Below are 18,874 nucleotides of genomic sequence, written 5' to 3'. Positions count from 1 at the left end.
TATCCAATAATCCATCAGGAGCATGAGGACCTGTAATCCAGAATGCTTGCGATTTAGGGTTTTATGAATAAGGGATATTTTGGATTATTTGGATCTCCATAACTTAATTCCACTTTATAATAATTAAACGTTAATAAAACCCAATAGGATTGGTTTAACGCCAATAAGGATACATTCCCCCTTATGTGATAAAAGACACTAAGGGGGTTATTTATCAAGGTCCGAATTTATCTCAATATCGGCTGCTACAAACTCCGATGTAAGCCGCTCGGGTTTTTAATGCTTATTTATTATTACATTACCCCCAAAATTACCTTTGCGGGAAAAGCTCAGATTTTCACAATTGTTTCGGGAATTTTCCCCAAAAACTCAGAATTTTTTGTAGTTTTCACCCGAAAACTCCAAAAACATTGGGAATTGCCTGAAACCCCCGACACAACCAAAAATCAATGGGACTATTCCCATTGACTTTTATGCAACCTCGACAGGTTTGAGATGCCGTATTTATATATTCGGGCTTTTTAGCCCTCAGGGTTTAATAAATTCCGAAAAATCAGTGATTTTTTTAAAAGCCTATTATAACACAAAAAAACACAAATTCTTCGGATTTTGGGTATTCGGAGTTCAGTAAATAACCCCCTAAGTTTGCCCAGGAGCAGTAACCCATACCAACCAATGATATGTTTGCTTTTAAACAGGTGACCAGTAAATGCTACTTGCTGATTGGTTGCTATGGGTTACTGCTCATGGGCAAACTTAGTGAATTTAATTACATAACCCCCATAGTATAGTACAAGATACTGTTTTAATATTACAGAGAAAAAGGAAATAATTTTTAAAAATGATTTGGTTATAATGGAGTATATGGGAGATGGCCTTTCTGCTATTCAGAGCTTTCTGGATAACGGGTTTCCAGATAATGGATCCTATACCTGTATTAACATTACCTTTACAAGATACAAAGGCTTGTTGGCCTTTGCCAAGAAGACAGAGATGTCCCAGAGAGATATCATATCTATCATATATAAAAAAAATTGGACTATAAACAACATTTGCCATTAAGTGTGTTTAGATTTGCATATGTTTCATTTAGCAGAGAAAATAATTTAACATAATATACCCACATGTTCTGCATAAATTAATATCACTACATAATACTATGCTGTTGTTCTTACTAGTAATAGGCATGGCATCTATTATCTGGAAACCCATTTTGCAGAGCATTAGCAAAGCTGTTTCAAGACACTTCATTCTTGCACAATGTAAATTAATTTACCAAACATAATGCACAATGCATTTGTCGTGTTTAAATGTCAATTTATAGTTATTGATGAACCATAAAAAGGAAGTACACTTTATCCAGAAAAAATCACAAGCATTCTGGAAAATAGATGCCATACTTCACTGGAACAATATTATACATAAAAATACTTGCCAAAGCTACAGTAAGGAATAAGTATTTTTTATGTTAAAAAGAATGGCGCAAAGAGGCAAGTGCCAACGATTCTGTAGTAATTAATAGTTAGCAAAACTAATAGAGACTCTACTGAATATAGTGATGAGAAAAAGACAAAATAGTTCAGTTTTCCTTTACTCTTTATCACACCTGTGCTATAATTAAATTTTAACCTTGTGTTTTCTTAGAGGAACTAAGTGAACCTGTCATGCTTAACATAACTTAAAGTGAATCTGGCAAGCCTAAGCAAAGTTAAAAAGAAGCTGCCATGCTTAAAATCATCCATGGATTGTTATAAATTATGCTCTGTCTCTTTGTAATACATTAAACAGGGTTGTGAGGAACATACCATCTTTATTTATTGCCTTGCCATGTAAGCAACCATATTTGTGATTTTATATACTGAAATATAAATATTCCATCACACCCCTCCCCTTTATATTTAGTGATGACAGGTCTCCCATGTCTGGGGTTTTACAGCCACACATAATCTAATCCCTTTCCCTGGCTATAGTAAATAATCTCAAAAGAAGGACTGTGGTGGAAATGCATGTTTCTGAAGGGTACTCTCTACAGTCATTTTTATGGATGTTTATTGGACTCTTTGATTATTAAAAAAAATAAGCAAGGGTATAACATTCAATAAACATCTTTAAAGTGTCCCTCTGCTTGTTATTAAATATTAAATTAATATAAAATACTTTGCAAAACCCCCTGGATGATAGCAAAATATTTAGGTGTTGAATAAGCAGAGGCAATGTCTTTAAAAGCTAAAAACGGGCATCTTGCCCTTTTTTTTGTCCTTGTTATTTATAACAAACAATGTATTTTGCATCAAGGTGTACAATAACATAAATGTTTTGTATATTATTTGTTTTACCTTCTAACACACAAGCTTAACTCCATACTTTGTACATATTTTGGTGTCTGACCCCAAGCTCTGCGTCTAAGAACTTAAGGCTCATTACTCCAGCCCAATTTACATTGTGCCTCAAAGCAGAGACACATCTAAATGGAGTGTGTCCAAACCTGAATTAATATGAAATTAATTTGATTTTGAAAGCTGCCATCTGGCTATGTTTGTAGAAGGCAGTAAGACAGATAGATAAACAAACAATAGTACTCCTTCAATCTACCAGACACATCCTAAAATATTGAGGGGGGAAACATGATAGAAAGTTGATAAATTTAGGAAGATACTTCCCCTTTTCTGTATATAATTATTCAGTTAAGAGACATCTTATATCTATTATATGGCATATATAGTGATGGGCGAATTTATTCGCCAGGCGCGAATTCGCGGTGAATTTGCGCGATTCGTCGCCAGCGAATAAATTCGCGAAACGCCCGTGAAAATTCTCGTCAAAAACGCCAAAAACGGGCGCTGGCGCCAAAAACGGGACGCCGGCGCGATTTCGCTAATTTTTCGCGAAATTCGCAAATTTTTCGGCGAAGCGAAATGGCGCAAATTCGCCCATCACTAGCCATATACTGAACATTTATTTTATGCATATATTTTAGGTAGTGGTATTATAGAGAAACCCCAGAAATGCGAAACAAAGAAAACTCACCAGTGTCTATGTTGGGCTATGGTGCTGCTCCCCGAACCTTCAGCTAAGGAAAGCGGAACACCGTGGAGAGTTATAAATAGGGCTGGCACTAACAATAACTCCAACATGCAGACCAAAGTAAAAAAAAAAAAAATAGTAAAAAGTATTTTATTATACAAAAATGACTTCAGCAGAGAACCTCTTATTAAACACATGCTCAGACTTAAAGGCTCAATTACATTGGAATTATGGTAAACATTGCTGTGTTGTGGATAAAAAACTGGCAACATGCTGCCAATCATGCACTTTGCACACTGCATCGGTGTTTGGAAATGAGCCACATATGTGGTACTTAGTAGCAAAAGTCTACTGAAACGTTTTATCTATCTATCTATCTATCTATCATCAGGACTTTATGTATCTATTATGTATCCATCTGTGTCCTTAATGTTTCCTTTTCCTATTTTTTTTATTAGCACATCTGTCAGTTTGTCTTTCCATATTAAAATCACATTCCATTATATATTTTTTCCATGGGTTACAGTGTAGTTTCACACTTAGCATTATTTAAAGTTCAGTTGGGACTTTTTTCAAGACAATGAACCCCAATTGACATTTCAACAGGATTTATTACACAATTATACACCATTAATATACAATTCTTGAACAAGAAATCGAGAGGCACTGTGTATGAATTGCTCACAAACAAGGAATCTGCTTAATAGAGGATTATTTTTAGAAAAAAGTTTGCAAGTAAATGATAAACGGTAAAGTACTTCTAGAATCTATTCATACACCTGTTTTATTTCTCCATAAAATGTTCTATGCATATAATTGGTAGGCAGAAAAGGTCATATTTGACTATAGTCTGTGCTGAAGTGCTGCTGTGCATCAGGCAAAATGCTGCCATGGGCTGTATTTATACTGACAGGCAATTAAAAGCTATATATATATATATACATATATATATATATATATATATATATATATATATATATATATATATATATATATATATATATATATATATTGAACAGAGTATGAAGCCACAAAAAGAGGTCATTTAGACAGAAAAAAAGCTGAAATTCAAGAAATAAAAAGGTTATTTTTTTCTATTCTTTTTCAAGTTTATGTCCTTATGTTGCTGTAAATCTGTAAATGTGTGCAAAATAAAGTGTATATTTAAGGCCATGATGTGACTATCTTATTAAATATGTGCACAATGATATACACATGGTATAAGTGTGGAATATTTTATTTAAAATGCTTGGATGTAATTTACCAAAGAGTGAATTTAGAGATGGCCACAGTCCATTACAGTGAAATTCCGCAACTCTCCATTCATTTCTTTGGGATTTTGAAAGGCGTATTTATCAAAGGATGAACTTTCACTTTCACCCCTTTATAAATACTTTTTTAAAAATCCAATAGAAATTAATGGAGAGTGGGGGAATTTCACTGCAGCCATCTCTAACTTCACTCTTTGATAAATAAACCCCCTGGAGTTTTACATATAAGAGGTCTAAGCTCCATGTTTAAAGGGGACTAAAAAATAAAAAAACACTGATAGTTTTGCCATCAAAAAAGATGAATCTGTATCAAGAAAATAATAGCATTTTGTGTCTGTGTATGTGTGTGTGTGTGTTTTTGTGTACATTTCAGAATAATACAATATTCCTCAGTTCATCTCAGCTGAAGAAATGTATCATGTGTTTCTAATACCTTCAAAATAATAATAATAATAACACTGAGCTTGTACAATGTGGAAAGCATCATTCCATTAGTTAACATCATTTTCAAGTTTCCCATAGCTGCTCTGTGCAGATTATTCTGTGCTCCATACATCATGGAACATGGCAGGCTATTGTTTTATAATGCCAGGGCCTGAGTACAAAAGATGATTTCTGAATTGTAGTTGAATATGCAGTTGCCACTGGGCAATGTTTCAGACACTAAAATATGGATAAAGCTTTGAACAATGTTAGCTGCATCCAAATACTCACCCCTTCATTTGGAATCCGCTCAAGAGTCTTCTTTGGCAGAGCACTGTCTGTCATTTCATATTGAAACAGAGCTTTTACAGATACAAAAATGCATGGCTTTTGTTCTGGTGATTACACTGGCTCACAGGCAGTGCTTTTAGGGATGTTTTACAGACCCCAACATTGCTCTTGTTAGCCTTGAAGTGAACTAAGCAAACAAAAACTGCTTATTTGGGCAATTTAGATTCTGTCCTCATTAAGTACTAAATTATTGATTTCTGGTAAAAATATTGTAAATGCTAAATGAATCCCATTAGTCTTTAAAAACCTTTGTCTAGACTTTGTCATCACTAAAAAAATAATGTTTATGAGCCCTTACAAAGGCCCTTTAATATTCCCATTTTTAGATTAGATATAATCAGCTTTATACTGGACATGGAATTTTTCATTCACAGAACATATGGCAAAAGTTTGTTCCAGGCCTATTAACCCATACAAACGAACCTAATGTTTGCTTCCACAACAAAGACCAGTAAATGTCACAGTACCTAATGACTAATTTCTGTTGGTTGTTATAACTTTAGCGAACGTTGCACCTATTATGTTGCCATTAAAAAGTTTTTGCTCAATGCCACTTGAAACGTAAACCATCCAATCCAGATATGGATCCCAAGCCACTTGCATATAGTAACTTAATTGATAGAAAGAAAGTTTTTTCATGCAATCACCCAGGCATGTGATTTTTGTTGTGTGTGCTCCTTCCAGGACAAAGTTATATATATTCTGTATATTAGATGTTATCTTGTGCTCTCAGGTACCTTTAAAATAAAAATTATACAATGTCACTTGGGTCAGTCCACTGACTTTAAGGGGCCGATTCACTAACTTCGAGTGAAGGATTCGAAGTAAAAAACTTCGAATTTCGACGTTTTTTTTGGGCTACTTCGACCTTCGACTACAACTACGACTTCGAATAGAAGGATTCGTAGTAAAAACGTTCGACTATTCGACCATTCGATAGTCGAAGTACTGTCTCTTTAAAAAAAACTTCGACCCCCTAGTTCGCCATCTAAAAGCTACCGAAGTCAATGTTAGCCTATGGGGAAGGTCCCCATAGGCTTGCCTAACTTTTTTTGATCGAAGGATATTCCTTCAATAGTTGGATTTAAATCCTTCGAATCGTTCGATTCGAAGGATTTTATCGTTCGATCGAAGGAATAATCCTTCGATCGTTCGATCGTACTATCTGCGCTAAATCCTTCGACTTCGATATTCGAAGTTGAAGGATTTCAATTCCCAGTCGAATATCGAGGGTTAATTAACCCTCGATATTCGACCCTTAGTGAATCAGCCCCTAAGACACTCAGGAGTTTGCCACAGTTGCTTCCTATAAATAATATTCTGTGCTTGGACATTACTTGCCATTACTTGTTAGAAACCAGTTTTGTATTGTTTTTTTGGTTTAGGTGAAATTTTTGTCCGAGGCAACATGCTGTTGTTAATTGTCAGTTATAGTTTTGCATTTTTTGGAGCACAGTATTCCTTTTTCTGGATAGGGATGAAGTATAAATAAAGGATCTACAGTTAGAAGGCTCAAAACATGTTTTGTGCTGCAAAATAAAAGTAGCTTTACAACAGTTCATATGAGAATAAAACAAAATATTTCTTACAGGCCATAAATATAAATCAACAGGCTACAATCCCAGCTAACCCAGCTCCTTGTCCCACAGTCTGTGTGTAGCTTGACAGGTTTCTTTCTAGTTCTCAGGTCACAGAATGATCTCTCCCTGTCTACCTCTTCAGGCTCTGCATTCAGTTGCAACATCAGATTTTAAAATATAAACTAAGCACAGCTGCATTTATGTGTGCACTTTAACATACATGCTACTCACAATGAACTGTATTCTAAGAGCTAGACTGAAGTCCGCCAGGCTATACATGGGACTGTGTGGCACATCAACGACCACTTTGTAACAAGTCCCTTGAAAGGGTAAGTTAGAAACTAACTGGTGCTACCTCAGACCAGTCTTTTATACATTTATATTTATGTGAGGTGCTGGCAGCTACTGCTTAGTCAATTATATAAGCTTCAAATGGTTGTATACTGTATGCCGTTTAATAACTGTTTTGCTAAACTTCTTTAAATGATGCTATGTTAGGACTTGTAATCAGAGTACCGAATTGACCACAAGTCATAGACCATGATATTATTAGAGTCTTATAGGGTACCATAATGATAGTTACAACATTACTAGGGGTTATGAAACCTGGCATAAACATTGTGACATTTATTACATTAGCCCCTTAGAATGTTTGCAGTTTAAAAGTTATCTGGACAATAGTGCATAACCAGGAAAGCATCATTATTTATATATTGATACATGTACAGTTATAGATTCCCTTATCTGGAAACCCGGTTATCCAGAAAGCTCTGAATTACTGGATGTCCATCTCCCATGACGCCTATTATAAGCAAATAATTCAAATTTTTAAAAACTATTTCCTTTCTCTCTAATAATAAAACATTACCTTGTACTTAATCCTAACTAACCTGCATTTATCCATATTGGTGGCAAAATAATCCTATTTGCTTTATGGAGGGGATTATTTATCATAATCTGAAAATTTATGATAATTTTCCGTAAAATAGTCCAACCAAACCCACACTGATTTTTTTCCCCTTATTTATCAATGCATTTTTCAGAAAAGTTCCTGTTCAGGAAAAAACTCGATACAATCATGAAGAAATTCGAATCATTCCAATTTTTTAGATATGACGCCCAAAAAATCAGATTTTTTTCGGATTTTGTCCTGAAAAACACAAAATCTTTGGATTATTGCATGAAACCCAGTCTAGATCAGGATATCTTCGGGACTTCTCCCATTGACTTCTACATGAACTCGGCAGATCTGACTTGGAGTACATTTTATTATGACTTTTAACACCCATGGTGTTAAATAAATTCCCAAAATTGGAGGGTTTTTTTGACACTAAAAATTCGGATTTTATAGTAAAAAATACAGCTACTGTATACATGGAAGTGCCATATATTTTGGAATCAGATATTCTAAGGTAGGCTCAACATGTTCCATAGAGGAACTTTTATCCCATGGATATAAAAGAAGAAAATTCCATGCTCAGGTGCTTATAATACTGTGGTTTTGAATAGGTCTGACTTTGAAAAAAATGACAAAGTAGGCTGGTTAAAAAGGTTATTATTTGTTTTCTTCTTACTATATGTGTCTAATAACAAGTATTCCTCTAAATAGGACTGCTATGGGACTTTTTCTCCTGCAGTCGATCGATGTTCTCAATAATGTTAGCCCCAGTGGAAATCTAAGTGATAAACAAAGCTGGAGTATGAGGATTGTCTGAATAGCCTAGATCTTGTATAATAAAGATCGCATCTTATAAAAGCACTGGCAACTTGGGCTATTGATTTTAATTTTATTGCTGAACAGAAATAAAAAAAAAAATATTTTTTTAAATTACCTGAGTATTTAAAGTTTTAAAGACTTTTAATTAAATGTGTTCACTATTAGTGTTATACATTCTGTAATTTATAAAAAAAAAAATCTTATGACATATTAGAATTGGATGGGATTGCTTTTATCTCAAATGATCTTGACCAATAAAGGATGCAGTATTCTGCAACCAAAATGTATCATAGTCATCATTGTGCACATCATTTAATGTTGACCCAGCCATTGGTGTCACAAGGGTGGATCATCAACTTGTAGGTTCTGCTTTTTCCACCTTATTTATAGCGCTCTGTGAAAAGAGAAAGCAGACTGGTGGATTACATTATAACATCACATTGTTCTTAAACTATATAGCATAATGTACTATTAAAACAGGTATTTCAAATTGGGCTCAAGTTAATTACATTTCAGTGGCAGGAAGAATTATAGGTAGATAAGCCAAAAGGTTTCCTCAGCACCTTCTGATTCATATGATAGAATAGGTCTGTTCAACAATGATTAAAAATAGGTTATATTAGGGAGAAGAGGGCTAAAAGAGATAATGAAGCAAGATGATTAGAGGTTTTAGAGAATTTAGTGGGTTGGGTGAGGCCTTAGGATTGAACATTAGCATGTACTGTGGCTTAGCCAAATATACCCCAAATATGAGGCTTAAACGCTCTGTTGAGAGAATGCAACTTTAATCACTATGTATGCTGATTCTGTAAATAGTGCTGTATATAGAGGAAACTGAATTCAGTTCAACATTGTGGAATGTAATAAAGATCGGGTTTTTAAATATATTAAACAGTCAAAAACCAACAGAGAATCTTGGTGGTTTCCCACACAAAGCTTTCATTGCTCAGAAAACCTTTCACTTTTGAATTGAGTCCTTTGTTCTGCATATTAGCAAACAGTAGGTTTTGAATTCTCAGTCTCCCTCATTCCTTCATCAGGGAATAGGGATCAGATCTAAAGTGAACAACTACATACAGAGTTCTGAACAATCTTCTGCTAATTCGATGCACGCATGGATGCTTTTTAGTATCTGCAAATTCATCATTGGCATCCTAAATTAGTCATCTGACTCTCTGCCAAGGTTTTCATATTCTTTTCAAACGACTATATTATCAAAATCCGCTCATCCTTATTGCTGCCATACTGGCAAAACAAGGCTAATGCATTGCTTTGCTGTTACCAGAAGCAGCAGTTTACTAAGATCCCAGCTGATAAAGTATCTCTCTGCACTGTTTGCTTCAAAATCCTTTACTGCTGAATTGTAGCTTTTGGTCCTAAAGCAAGTTTTCTATTTACTACCCTGGTAATCTGTTGTTTGCAGTCTGATTTGTATGTCACCAATTCCTTCCTCTGATTATTTATTTTCTGTAGATTGTTTCCACTTATTTGCTTTGATAATCCTAACATTGACTGTATTCTGCTTACAGTAACGGCACAACCAACAAGATGAATGGAGCTTTGGATCACTCAGACCAGCCAGACCCAGATGCCATTAAGATGTTTGTTGGTCAGATCCCAAGATCGTGGTCAGAAAAAGAACTTAAGGACCTTTTTGAGCCTTATGGAGCCGTCTATCAGATCAATGTCCTTCGAGATCGGAGTCAAAACCCACCCCAAAGCAAAGGTAGAGATTTATTTGCCTTAATTACACATAATAATAGTTATTCCAATTAGGGTGACTTTCCTTTTTAGCGATGACTTTAATAGTTGTTCTTATTATGTAGTTTCTGCTGTGTTTGTGCACTAAAGATATTTAAAATACTCCATAATATGGGTAAAAATGATATTTCCTAAGAGATTTTTATCTGTTATGGTAGAAATGTAAGGATCCCAAGAAAGGGTTTGGTTTTCTGTGTTCTATCTTTTTCAGTTGAATCAAAAGTATTACATTTATTCTTGAACTGTAAAAAAATAAATAAATAAGGTTTCCTGTTGCTTTTAAATTCCAGAAAGTGCAATTTACTAGTAAAGGGAGCGTTGAATGCTGCACATTTATGCACATTGTGCTGTGAAATTACTGCCATTCAAGCTTAATAATGGCATTTTAATGGGAAATCATAAATATGTGTGAGGGAGTCGTGAATCCAATGAGACTAGGCATGTTACTGTTTCAGAATTCGGAAGCTGTACTTTTTCATACTTTTCATTTGCCATTTTAAAAAAATGCATCTCTGCAAGTAAAGGCCTGAAATACTTCCACTAAAACTGACACAGGACATCAAGAGAGACAAGAAACATTTTTTATCCATCACTATATTTATACACAATACAGTAGATCTGGGTACAAATCTATTGTAATTTCACAAAATAATCAACATTCTATTGAAATTTTGACTATTTGTCGACACATTTATGCATAGTCCATTCAGTAGATTAGCTCCAATTTTATGTCCATCAAACGCAGTAGAGAAAAGTACTTGAAACATATGTATGAATTATTTGACACTGGCCAAATAGAGACCAAAACATAGTAATTGTTTCAGTCAAGTCTAGGGCTATTTACAGGCCACCACCGTAACTAGGTCACTTTATTACATGCCACAATGAAAATCCAAGTAGTTTATTGTGTATACATTTTGCTCTGTTGTGGTTTCTTTTGGTGCAAAGCAGAGGGTGATTTAATATTTGTAATGTGTAGCCCCTCTCTTTACCTGGCTCATCTAATTCCTGGGTGACCATGCATAGCATGAGATTGTGCTCTTCAAAAGTGAATTGTTGGCAGTCATTTTGGCTTTTCAAAGAGTCTTGCTAGCAAGATAAGACTTCGTCTTCGAATTTACTTCGACTTCAATTCGAAGTAAAAATCTTTGTATATTCGACCATTCGATAATCAAATTACTGTCTCTTTAAAAAAACTTTGACTTCAATACTTCGCCAAATTAAACCTGCCGAATTGCTATGTTAGCCTATGGGGACCTTCTACAAACTTTTTCTAAGTCGTTACACATCGAATAAAAATCCTTCGATCGTACGCTAAAATCGATAGAATCGTTCGATTCGAACGATTTAATCGTTCAATCAAATGATTTTTATTCGATCGTAGGATTGCCAAATTCGGTAAAAAAACGTTGAATTCTATATTCGAATTCGAAGTTTTTTAATTTGATGGTTGAATTTCGAAGTTTTTTGTACTTCGAAATTCAACCCTTGATAGATCTGCCCCTACATGTTTGTACAGTATGATGACCAATTGACAAGGGTCTTTTCTCAAGCCATGCTTGATCAACAGTGATGTCATGTTCGTAGAAATTATAAAAGTACACTGTACATATTTCAATTATAAACAAGCTATTAAGATTGGTTCAATATTATGGTTTACAGAAGTGCAGGCAGACGTTTTGTTTAATAAGGCTCACTTCTGCCAAATCAGTTTATTGGACCTAGACCTGGTACTTAATAACAACTTTGTTTCATGGAATTTCCTTGGCTACTATATGTTCCTATGAAACATTGTTGTAACAGCTATTTGTTAGCCTTTACTGCAGTACAATTATGACTACATTGTATAACAACCAAATCAGCAATGAAAAATATTATAACTATTTTTACAAGGGCCCTAGATATACACATTGCAGTGTTTATTTACTATCATAGAAGCTAAATTGCACCAGTGCATTTGCCTATAATAACCATTGAGATGCTTGCATTTTCAACATAAACATTTGTGGAAAGGAAGAACATTACAAGGGAATATAATGAAACAGAAATACAGTATGCACTATACATTGTATATTGAGAGCAGCACTGGGTCTTGGCACCTCATATGCATAATATGACCATATAATACAGATGAGCCATGAATATCCTGTAAATTATATCGTTATAAACGGTGCTTAGTGGTGTCATCGGTTATAATCGGACTTTAATGATGTCATTCTGTCACATGACTCACTGAAACCTGTGTATTATAATAAATAAAGTACTCCCCTACAATATATGAGTATATTAGAAGTTATATCAGAATTGCATGACCTGTATAAAAACACTCTGCCTTCGGCCTCGTGTTTTTATATTTTACAAGAGGGGGTAATTTATTCAATATATAGTATAAGCACAAGGTTGTGGGTTCCCTAGTAAGTTTCATAGGATGACTGTTATGATAAGACAACAGCTGTGGAAGATTCCAATTGCTGTCACTTTATGTCATTCTCATGTTTAGATAGCAGATTATTAGTAGGTAATTTGGGTAGACTTGGCCCCCCTAGAGCAATAAACCTTTGGAGGAAACTCAGCCCCTATTATAAGTTTGTAGCATGGTTTACTAGTCCTGTTGCATCACTAGAGAATAGAAATGTGTCACAAGCATGCAGGTAGAAAGGGTAAATGAAGACAAGGCATGAATGAAATGCTAGAGAGAGAAAATAAAAAGAATAATGTGAAGGAAGGACGAACAATGAGATAGGAGTATTAGAATGAAGCAGAGAGTGAGAAAAGAAAATGCAGATAGAGTGAAACTGATATAATTGCCCCCTCCGTCACCCTGACACTTAACCTGAGCCACCTTCTCTCATTTTTGCTAAAGCAGTAACATTCTGAAAATGTACTGGCAAAGACGTAAAACATTGCTACACAACTTCAGCAGTAATGAAAGGAAACATGTTAGATCCCCACACAGGTAACTGACAGGGGGTTAAAGGGGCAAAGGTTGTAGCTTTAAAATGTATGAATTTATGTCAGGGAGGTTGTTATATTAATGCTGACATGTTACTGTTTTTCTCTAAGCCTGTTGTTGTAAATCCCATAAGCATATTCTATAATCAACCTATCATTCATATAACTCTTGCAGTCTCTGCTGACAGCATGATGCTAGCATATTAACATGCAAAATTAATGTACCACATGGCTGATTTGTGGCCACATTTAACAGTTTTGCTGCCAGAGAGCAAACTACATGCGTAAACACAGTACATAACAAAAGGTTAAAGGTCTTGTAGCTGTTCTGTACCCAGTGGAATTTGATTTAGTTCTAAGAAGGCTTATATGGAAAGTTATCTTGTCTCCTCACTGCAGTACCTGCTTGCTCTTTCTCATGGTTGATAGCCCTTCTCCATCCCGTTTATCCAGTTTATCCAGGAGATTAAGAGAGCTGCATGCTTTAGATATTGACATCTCCCATTTCACTTTCATGAGACTTACAAGGTCTGTTATCATTCTTAGATCAGGCTTAACCTTGTTATTTCTCATTTCCATTTTAACCTAAGGAGCGGTAAGTGAAGAAATGAATGTGCCCTATAATTTCATGTGTCTGCGATAAAATGGAAGATGCCTTGACCCCATCCATTTACTCAATTTCCAGATTCTGCTCATTAAAATTCAACCTTCGTTCCTAGCTGAAAATAAATGAGCGTTCCATATTAAAAAATAAAACACACTTATGCAGGGAATTGTTAAGAAAGCTAATTAATACAAAGTAGAAAAATAGATGTTGTAAAAAATAATCTACAAATTTGTGTAGCATCGATATTGGTTCATCTAATTAACCTCTTTGCCCAACAATCAGTATTATTAATTTATTTATTTCTAATGAAACTATAGTCTACTCTCCAAATGTTATATCAGAGGTCTTTAGAGTTCTGAGTTCAATCATCCCTTACCTATTGACATGGTTACATAAAATGTATAAGAAAACATGGTAGTAAGAGCTACATTCCTTTATTTCCAGGGATATCCAATTTAAAAACAGGGAGCCCCTTGCTCCAGCTTAAAAATTCATCACAAGGCACAGAGTAAAGTGTTGTTAGGCACAAGAGACCTGTACGTAATACATGCCATAGATACACAGTAGTTACAGGGCTCCCAGGCCCCATCATACTCTAACTTGTACATCTGAAGGATGCATTAAGTCCAGTAGCACAGTTCAGATTGAGGTATAGCTCTTTACACTCCATTCTAGGTGGGCAAATAGCTGTATCACAGGGCATAAGAAGTGGGGCAACATGCAAAGTGCAAAAAAGAGGGTGCTTTGCGCCCATATTTTGCATTTCATATGTTGGCACTGATTTTATAAAAAAGGCCAAACATTTCAAATTGTCCTACATACTTTTTGGCTGCCTGCACTTTGCCCTTACTTGATGCTTATTAAATATAAAGGAGCTAATTTATAATCATTGGTGATAAATTGCAATTATGCAGTTACCCATAGCAACCAATTTTTTAACCTTTAGTAGGCTGCTCAAAGATTATTTCAAATATATCTATTGGCAACTGCACTTGTGCAATTTAGCACCTACAGTATGTAAAAAGTATTTTCTATCATATTCTAACAAATTCTCTTTTCTTTAACAAAAATATTTCTGTACTGCTTGGTTGAACCAAATGAATAATAATAATGACAGATGAGAATTGGAATGCTGACACTGGCTACACTGGACTAATACATCAATTCTCAGTTTAGATCTGCGGTGCTAGATATTGAATGATCAACTTAAAGACTGGTCAAAATAAGGTTTTGGGAGAACAAAATAATTTAGAGTTATACAAGAGTTATACATTCATCATATTTTCATATATCAAGTAAGGGGCTGCTTTATCAGATATTGGACCTGAAATGTGATTTTCAACTCACAAAGCCATTGATGTAAATGAATAAAAGTAAACCTTATAATTATAATATCTATTTTCTCTTTAAAGGATCATTTGTCTAAATTGTGCGTACATAAGGCCCAACTGACCCCTACAGTTCTCAGTAAATACAGCACTCATTTATTGTGAGACTATAATGATTTTCATCTGTAATTTCCATGGCATTGACTGTGGGTAAATACACTTGTAGCACTAATACATGGAATGATTAATAGCAGATGAACATTTAAAAGGAGTACCACCCTAAGCCATTTTTTTTAACTTGCTACTGGCAGGGTGTTTGAATCCACTCTCTATCACCTCTAATCTCTAACAGAAAAAGCTCTCCATTTCAGATCATTATGTGTGCTATGTATAAAAAAAATAGTTGAGTACACTTCATATTTTAAATTTCTATTTGCTGTTTCACATAACAACAATGGCTAAAGTAATTTGTAGAAAGTGAATCCATCTCTCAGAAAATAGTCTTTGCTCCCAAGCTTTAGAAAAATGTGTGCTTACCGAACTGCATTTTCTGTAATATCTTTGATTCATTTAATTCCATGTCACTTGTTTTAATACATTCCACCTCTCTAGAAGATTCAGAGTGATAGTATTTATTCCGAACAGTAGTCCAATTTAGATTTTGTGCTTCAGCAAATAATTTTTTAGCAGCATTTGACATGTGGGTTAATGTCAGATTATGCTTTATATCTACATAACTGTATTGTTTGAACTCCAGAGGATTGTAGATGAAACTATTTTGTGCTTATTGCAACAATAAGAATGCATATTTATACAATGGGGCATTTTGTTTACTTTGCAATCATAAAATATTCCACTTTGTCAATGAGATTTTTGCCTTAAGGAAATACATTTTTCACGGAACGGAATTAAAACATCTACTCACTCTTGGGAAGGAGAGATTGTTTAGGTCCTGTAAAAATGATCATGTTATAATGTTAAATAAGGCTTAGAATACTTGATACACAGCATCATTCAAGGAGTATAATGCTTAAATTGTACAACTGCTAAATTGTGTGTTCTTCCCTTATGAAATAATTTAGTAACATTAATAAATACTTACCGAGAAGTTATGCATTTGTAGTACTGCAGATTTTAAGTTGCATATGTTTTATTCAGTTAGAACATGAAACTTGGTACTTAAAGTGGTTAGATTATAAAGCTTTATGGTATAAGAGACATTTCCCCATTGTATGATTGTATTACTATATGAGCTATCTGCACTGTAGCCCTCCAAACATTATCCAAAGTAACTGCCCATATGCTAAAATACTGTATATTTGGAATAATAACAGACCTAGAATAAAAATAGCAATTTTACAGTTACACCCAATTGATGGTATATAGCCTAATTTGAATTTTTAATCTCCAGGAAATACATAAGTCACAAGCCAAGAAGAAAGCCAAATATATGGCTATATATTCTATATCTAAATAATCATCTTAATTACAGAACTTCATTGGAAGAAAGAGTTTAGCTTCTCATTCATCTTAGTATTCCCTTACAGTAAAACAAAATCTACCATCAAAATTAGAAAAATGAACTTTAAGGGGCAGATTCACTAAGGGTCGAATTTCGAAGTTAAAAATACTTCGAAATTCGAATTTTTTTCATTCGAATCCTTCACTCGAGCTTAGTGAATCGGCCCCAAAATGTTATATGACGCCTTAACTAGTATATCATAACAGAAATATTGAGACTGCTACGGTAAGTGCTCCTCATTCTATGAAACAGAAGGCCAGATATACAGAAAACGACACCCTCTATAATTAACATTAATACCATAGCTAAGTATCATAATATAGTACAGGTACCATAACATTCATACAATAGTACCATTAGCTTTAGTACTATATGGGTGCATCGCTGATTGAAGAAGCATACGGCATATATTATGTCACCATGTATAATAGGGCAATGCTACATTACTGCACATCCAATGAAGGTATGAGAAAAAGAAACAGAATTGCAATGCCCTTCATTTTTCAGTCACAGTCAAAATATATTGCAGAACCATTTGTTTAAAACATGTATAATGTTGGTCCAGGCAAGATTAATTGTTTGCAGTTTCTGTCAATGGATTAGCACAATGCAAGGTGCAATAATAAAGAAAAATATTAGCAATAGAGAGTGCACTAATGCTTACATTAATGTTATATTATATTTGCACCAAATGGTTTTATTTTTCATATTCAGTACTATGGTTTTCTCTGTTGCTTCCATATTGTTATGCTGGTAAGGACTGAAATAGTTATTCCATTAAATCAATCTTAAAGGCAAGACATATCATAAGCCCATACTAATTTACTCTTATTTAGACAGGAAATTATTAGCCAACTGCAAACTATTATAAAATCCGAGCCAGTTATTTTACTCACAGTATTTTGGTGTTTTCTCCCTTTTCTCATCTGCCCCAGCTTTTAAATATGGGCACTGACTGCAGAACATATGAATTTATGAATATGCGGGTTATAACATTTTCAAACTATTTATTTGCATAATTTATGAGGGTATTGTTATAGGTTGTCAATCATTTCACTACAGATGAAGGTGATCAATGATTTGTTTTACTTGACATGCAGAGGCGTACTGTATCTAAACCATGCCAAGTAAACTGCCCTTTTCGCTGTGTTGAATAGCATCTTCACTATGTAGGTTTCTTTGGGTAAACACCAGGCATTTACTCATTAACATGATATGCATGTGAAAAATAACCAACATATAGGAAGGTTTTCCATTATTCAGTAGACAATTGACTGTGCTCCTTGCAGTACTGTATTCTCAAAAGTATTTTTATGTAACCACTCAATGAATGCTTATGACAGTTTGCCCTTGTGGTGCTCTAGATACATTTGCATTAAGGTGATTTTTTTTCTGACCTTGCCTTGCATGTTAAACAAATACAGAACTCTATTAAGTATTAATGTTAAAACAATGTTACCTTAGCTGAAAGCTTTCCCCTTAAAATACTTTTTTGTACATCGTAGTTCCATTTATATTTACATTGAGGTATTTGCTTTATTAAGGAGATTTTCAGTTGCATTCTTTCTGCTAATCTGTGTATAAATCCTCAATAAATATTATGCTGAAGGCATTTCTTAGAGTCATATTTCACATACAGTTTAGGTGCCAGCCATAGCACTATGTCAAGCAAATTCTAGGGGGGTTGGAGGATTTTCAACCAGCTTTTAATCTTCCCAAGGTCAGACAAACAGTAGAATCTGTCGGCACAGTGGTATACAATTGTAACAGTTAGCATTTTAGAAGTACTAGTAAGAAGACTGTAAACAGAATGTTATCCACATTAATCCAGCAATGCTAAAGACAAACTTAGTGATTCCCAGAAGCCAACTACCACCAAAAACATGTATTGGAAACATTCTCCTAGAAAAAAACACAAAAGTCTTAAGGCAATACAGTCTATTAACTTTGTATTTTCTCAACTTCTAATATATGCCATAGAAAAAAACCTGAAAATTGATTTGTGTCTTGCTGAAAATTAAATGGGTCAGTAGTCGTCAGTGCAAGGCAGAATCTCAATTTCCTTTGAGAAATAAAAATCCCAATATCACATACCCTTTTCTTCATTTCATGCCTTTCCTTTTCCAGCATACTCTAAACAAGAAATTCCTAGCCCAGCATATTAATGTCAAAGACATATTGTGTGTCCTCATAAATAGAAATATTGTGTTCAAAATGCAGACAATGTCAAACGTTTTAATAAGGCTTTTGTTCTAATGACAGATGACCTTTATAGGAATTCGAATGAATGACGGCTGTATTTAATTATGGGTAGAATCTAGAGATTAAAAGAGGTACT

At 34.4% G+C, this 18,874-nt stretch overlaps 1 protein-coding gene across 23 annotated transcripts in view; it reads left to right on the top strand.

The window, feature by feature from the left end:
- Window positions 1–18,874, top strand: part of celf2.L (CUGBP, Elav-like family member 2 L homeolog) — a 271,162-nt gene that overhangs the window by 119,838 nt on the left and 132,450 nt on the right. For all 23 annotated transcript variants that reach the window (XM_018250629.2, XM_041584873.1, XM_041584869.1 and 20 more), the window contains 1 exon segment: window positions 9,896–10,092. In XM_018250629.2, coding sequence (XP_018106118.1) covers window positions 9,896–10,092 — 197 coding nt within the window.

This window comes from Xenopus laevis, chromosome 3L, assembly GCF_017654675.1.
Source record: "Xenopus laevis strain J_2021 chromosome 3L, Xenopus_laevis_v10.1, whole genome shotgun sequence".
NCBI classification, from domain to species: Eukaryota; Metazoa; Chordata; class Amphibia; order Anura; family Pipidae; genus Xenopus; species Xenopus laevis.
Note: the sequence above shows the minus strand (reverse complement) of the source record. Positions and strands in the feature narration are given on the sequence as shown.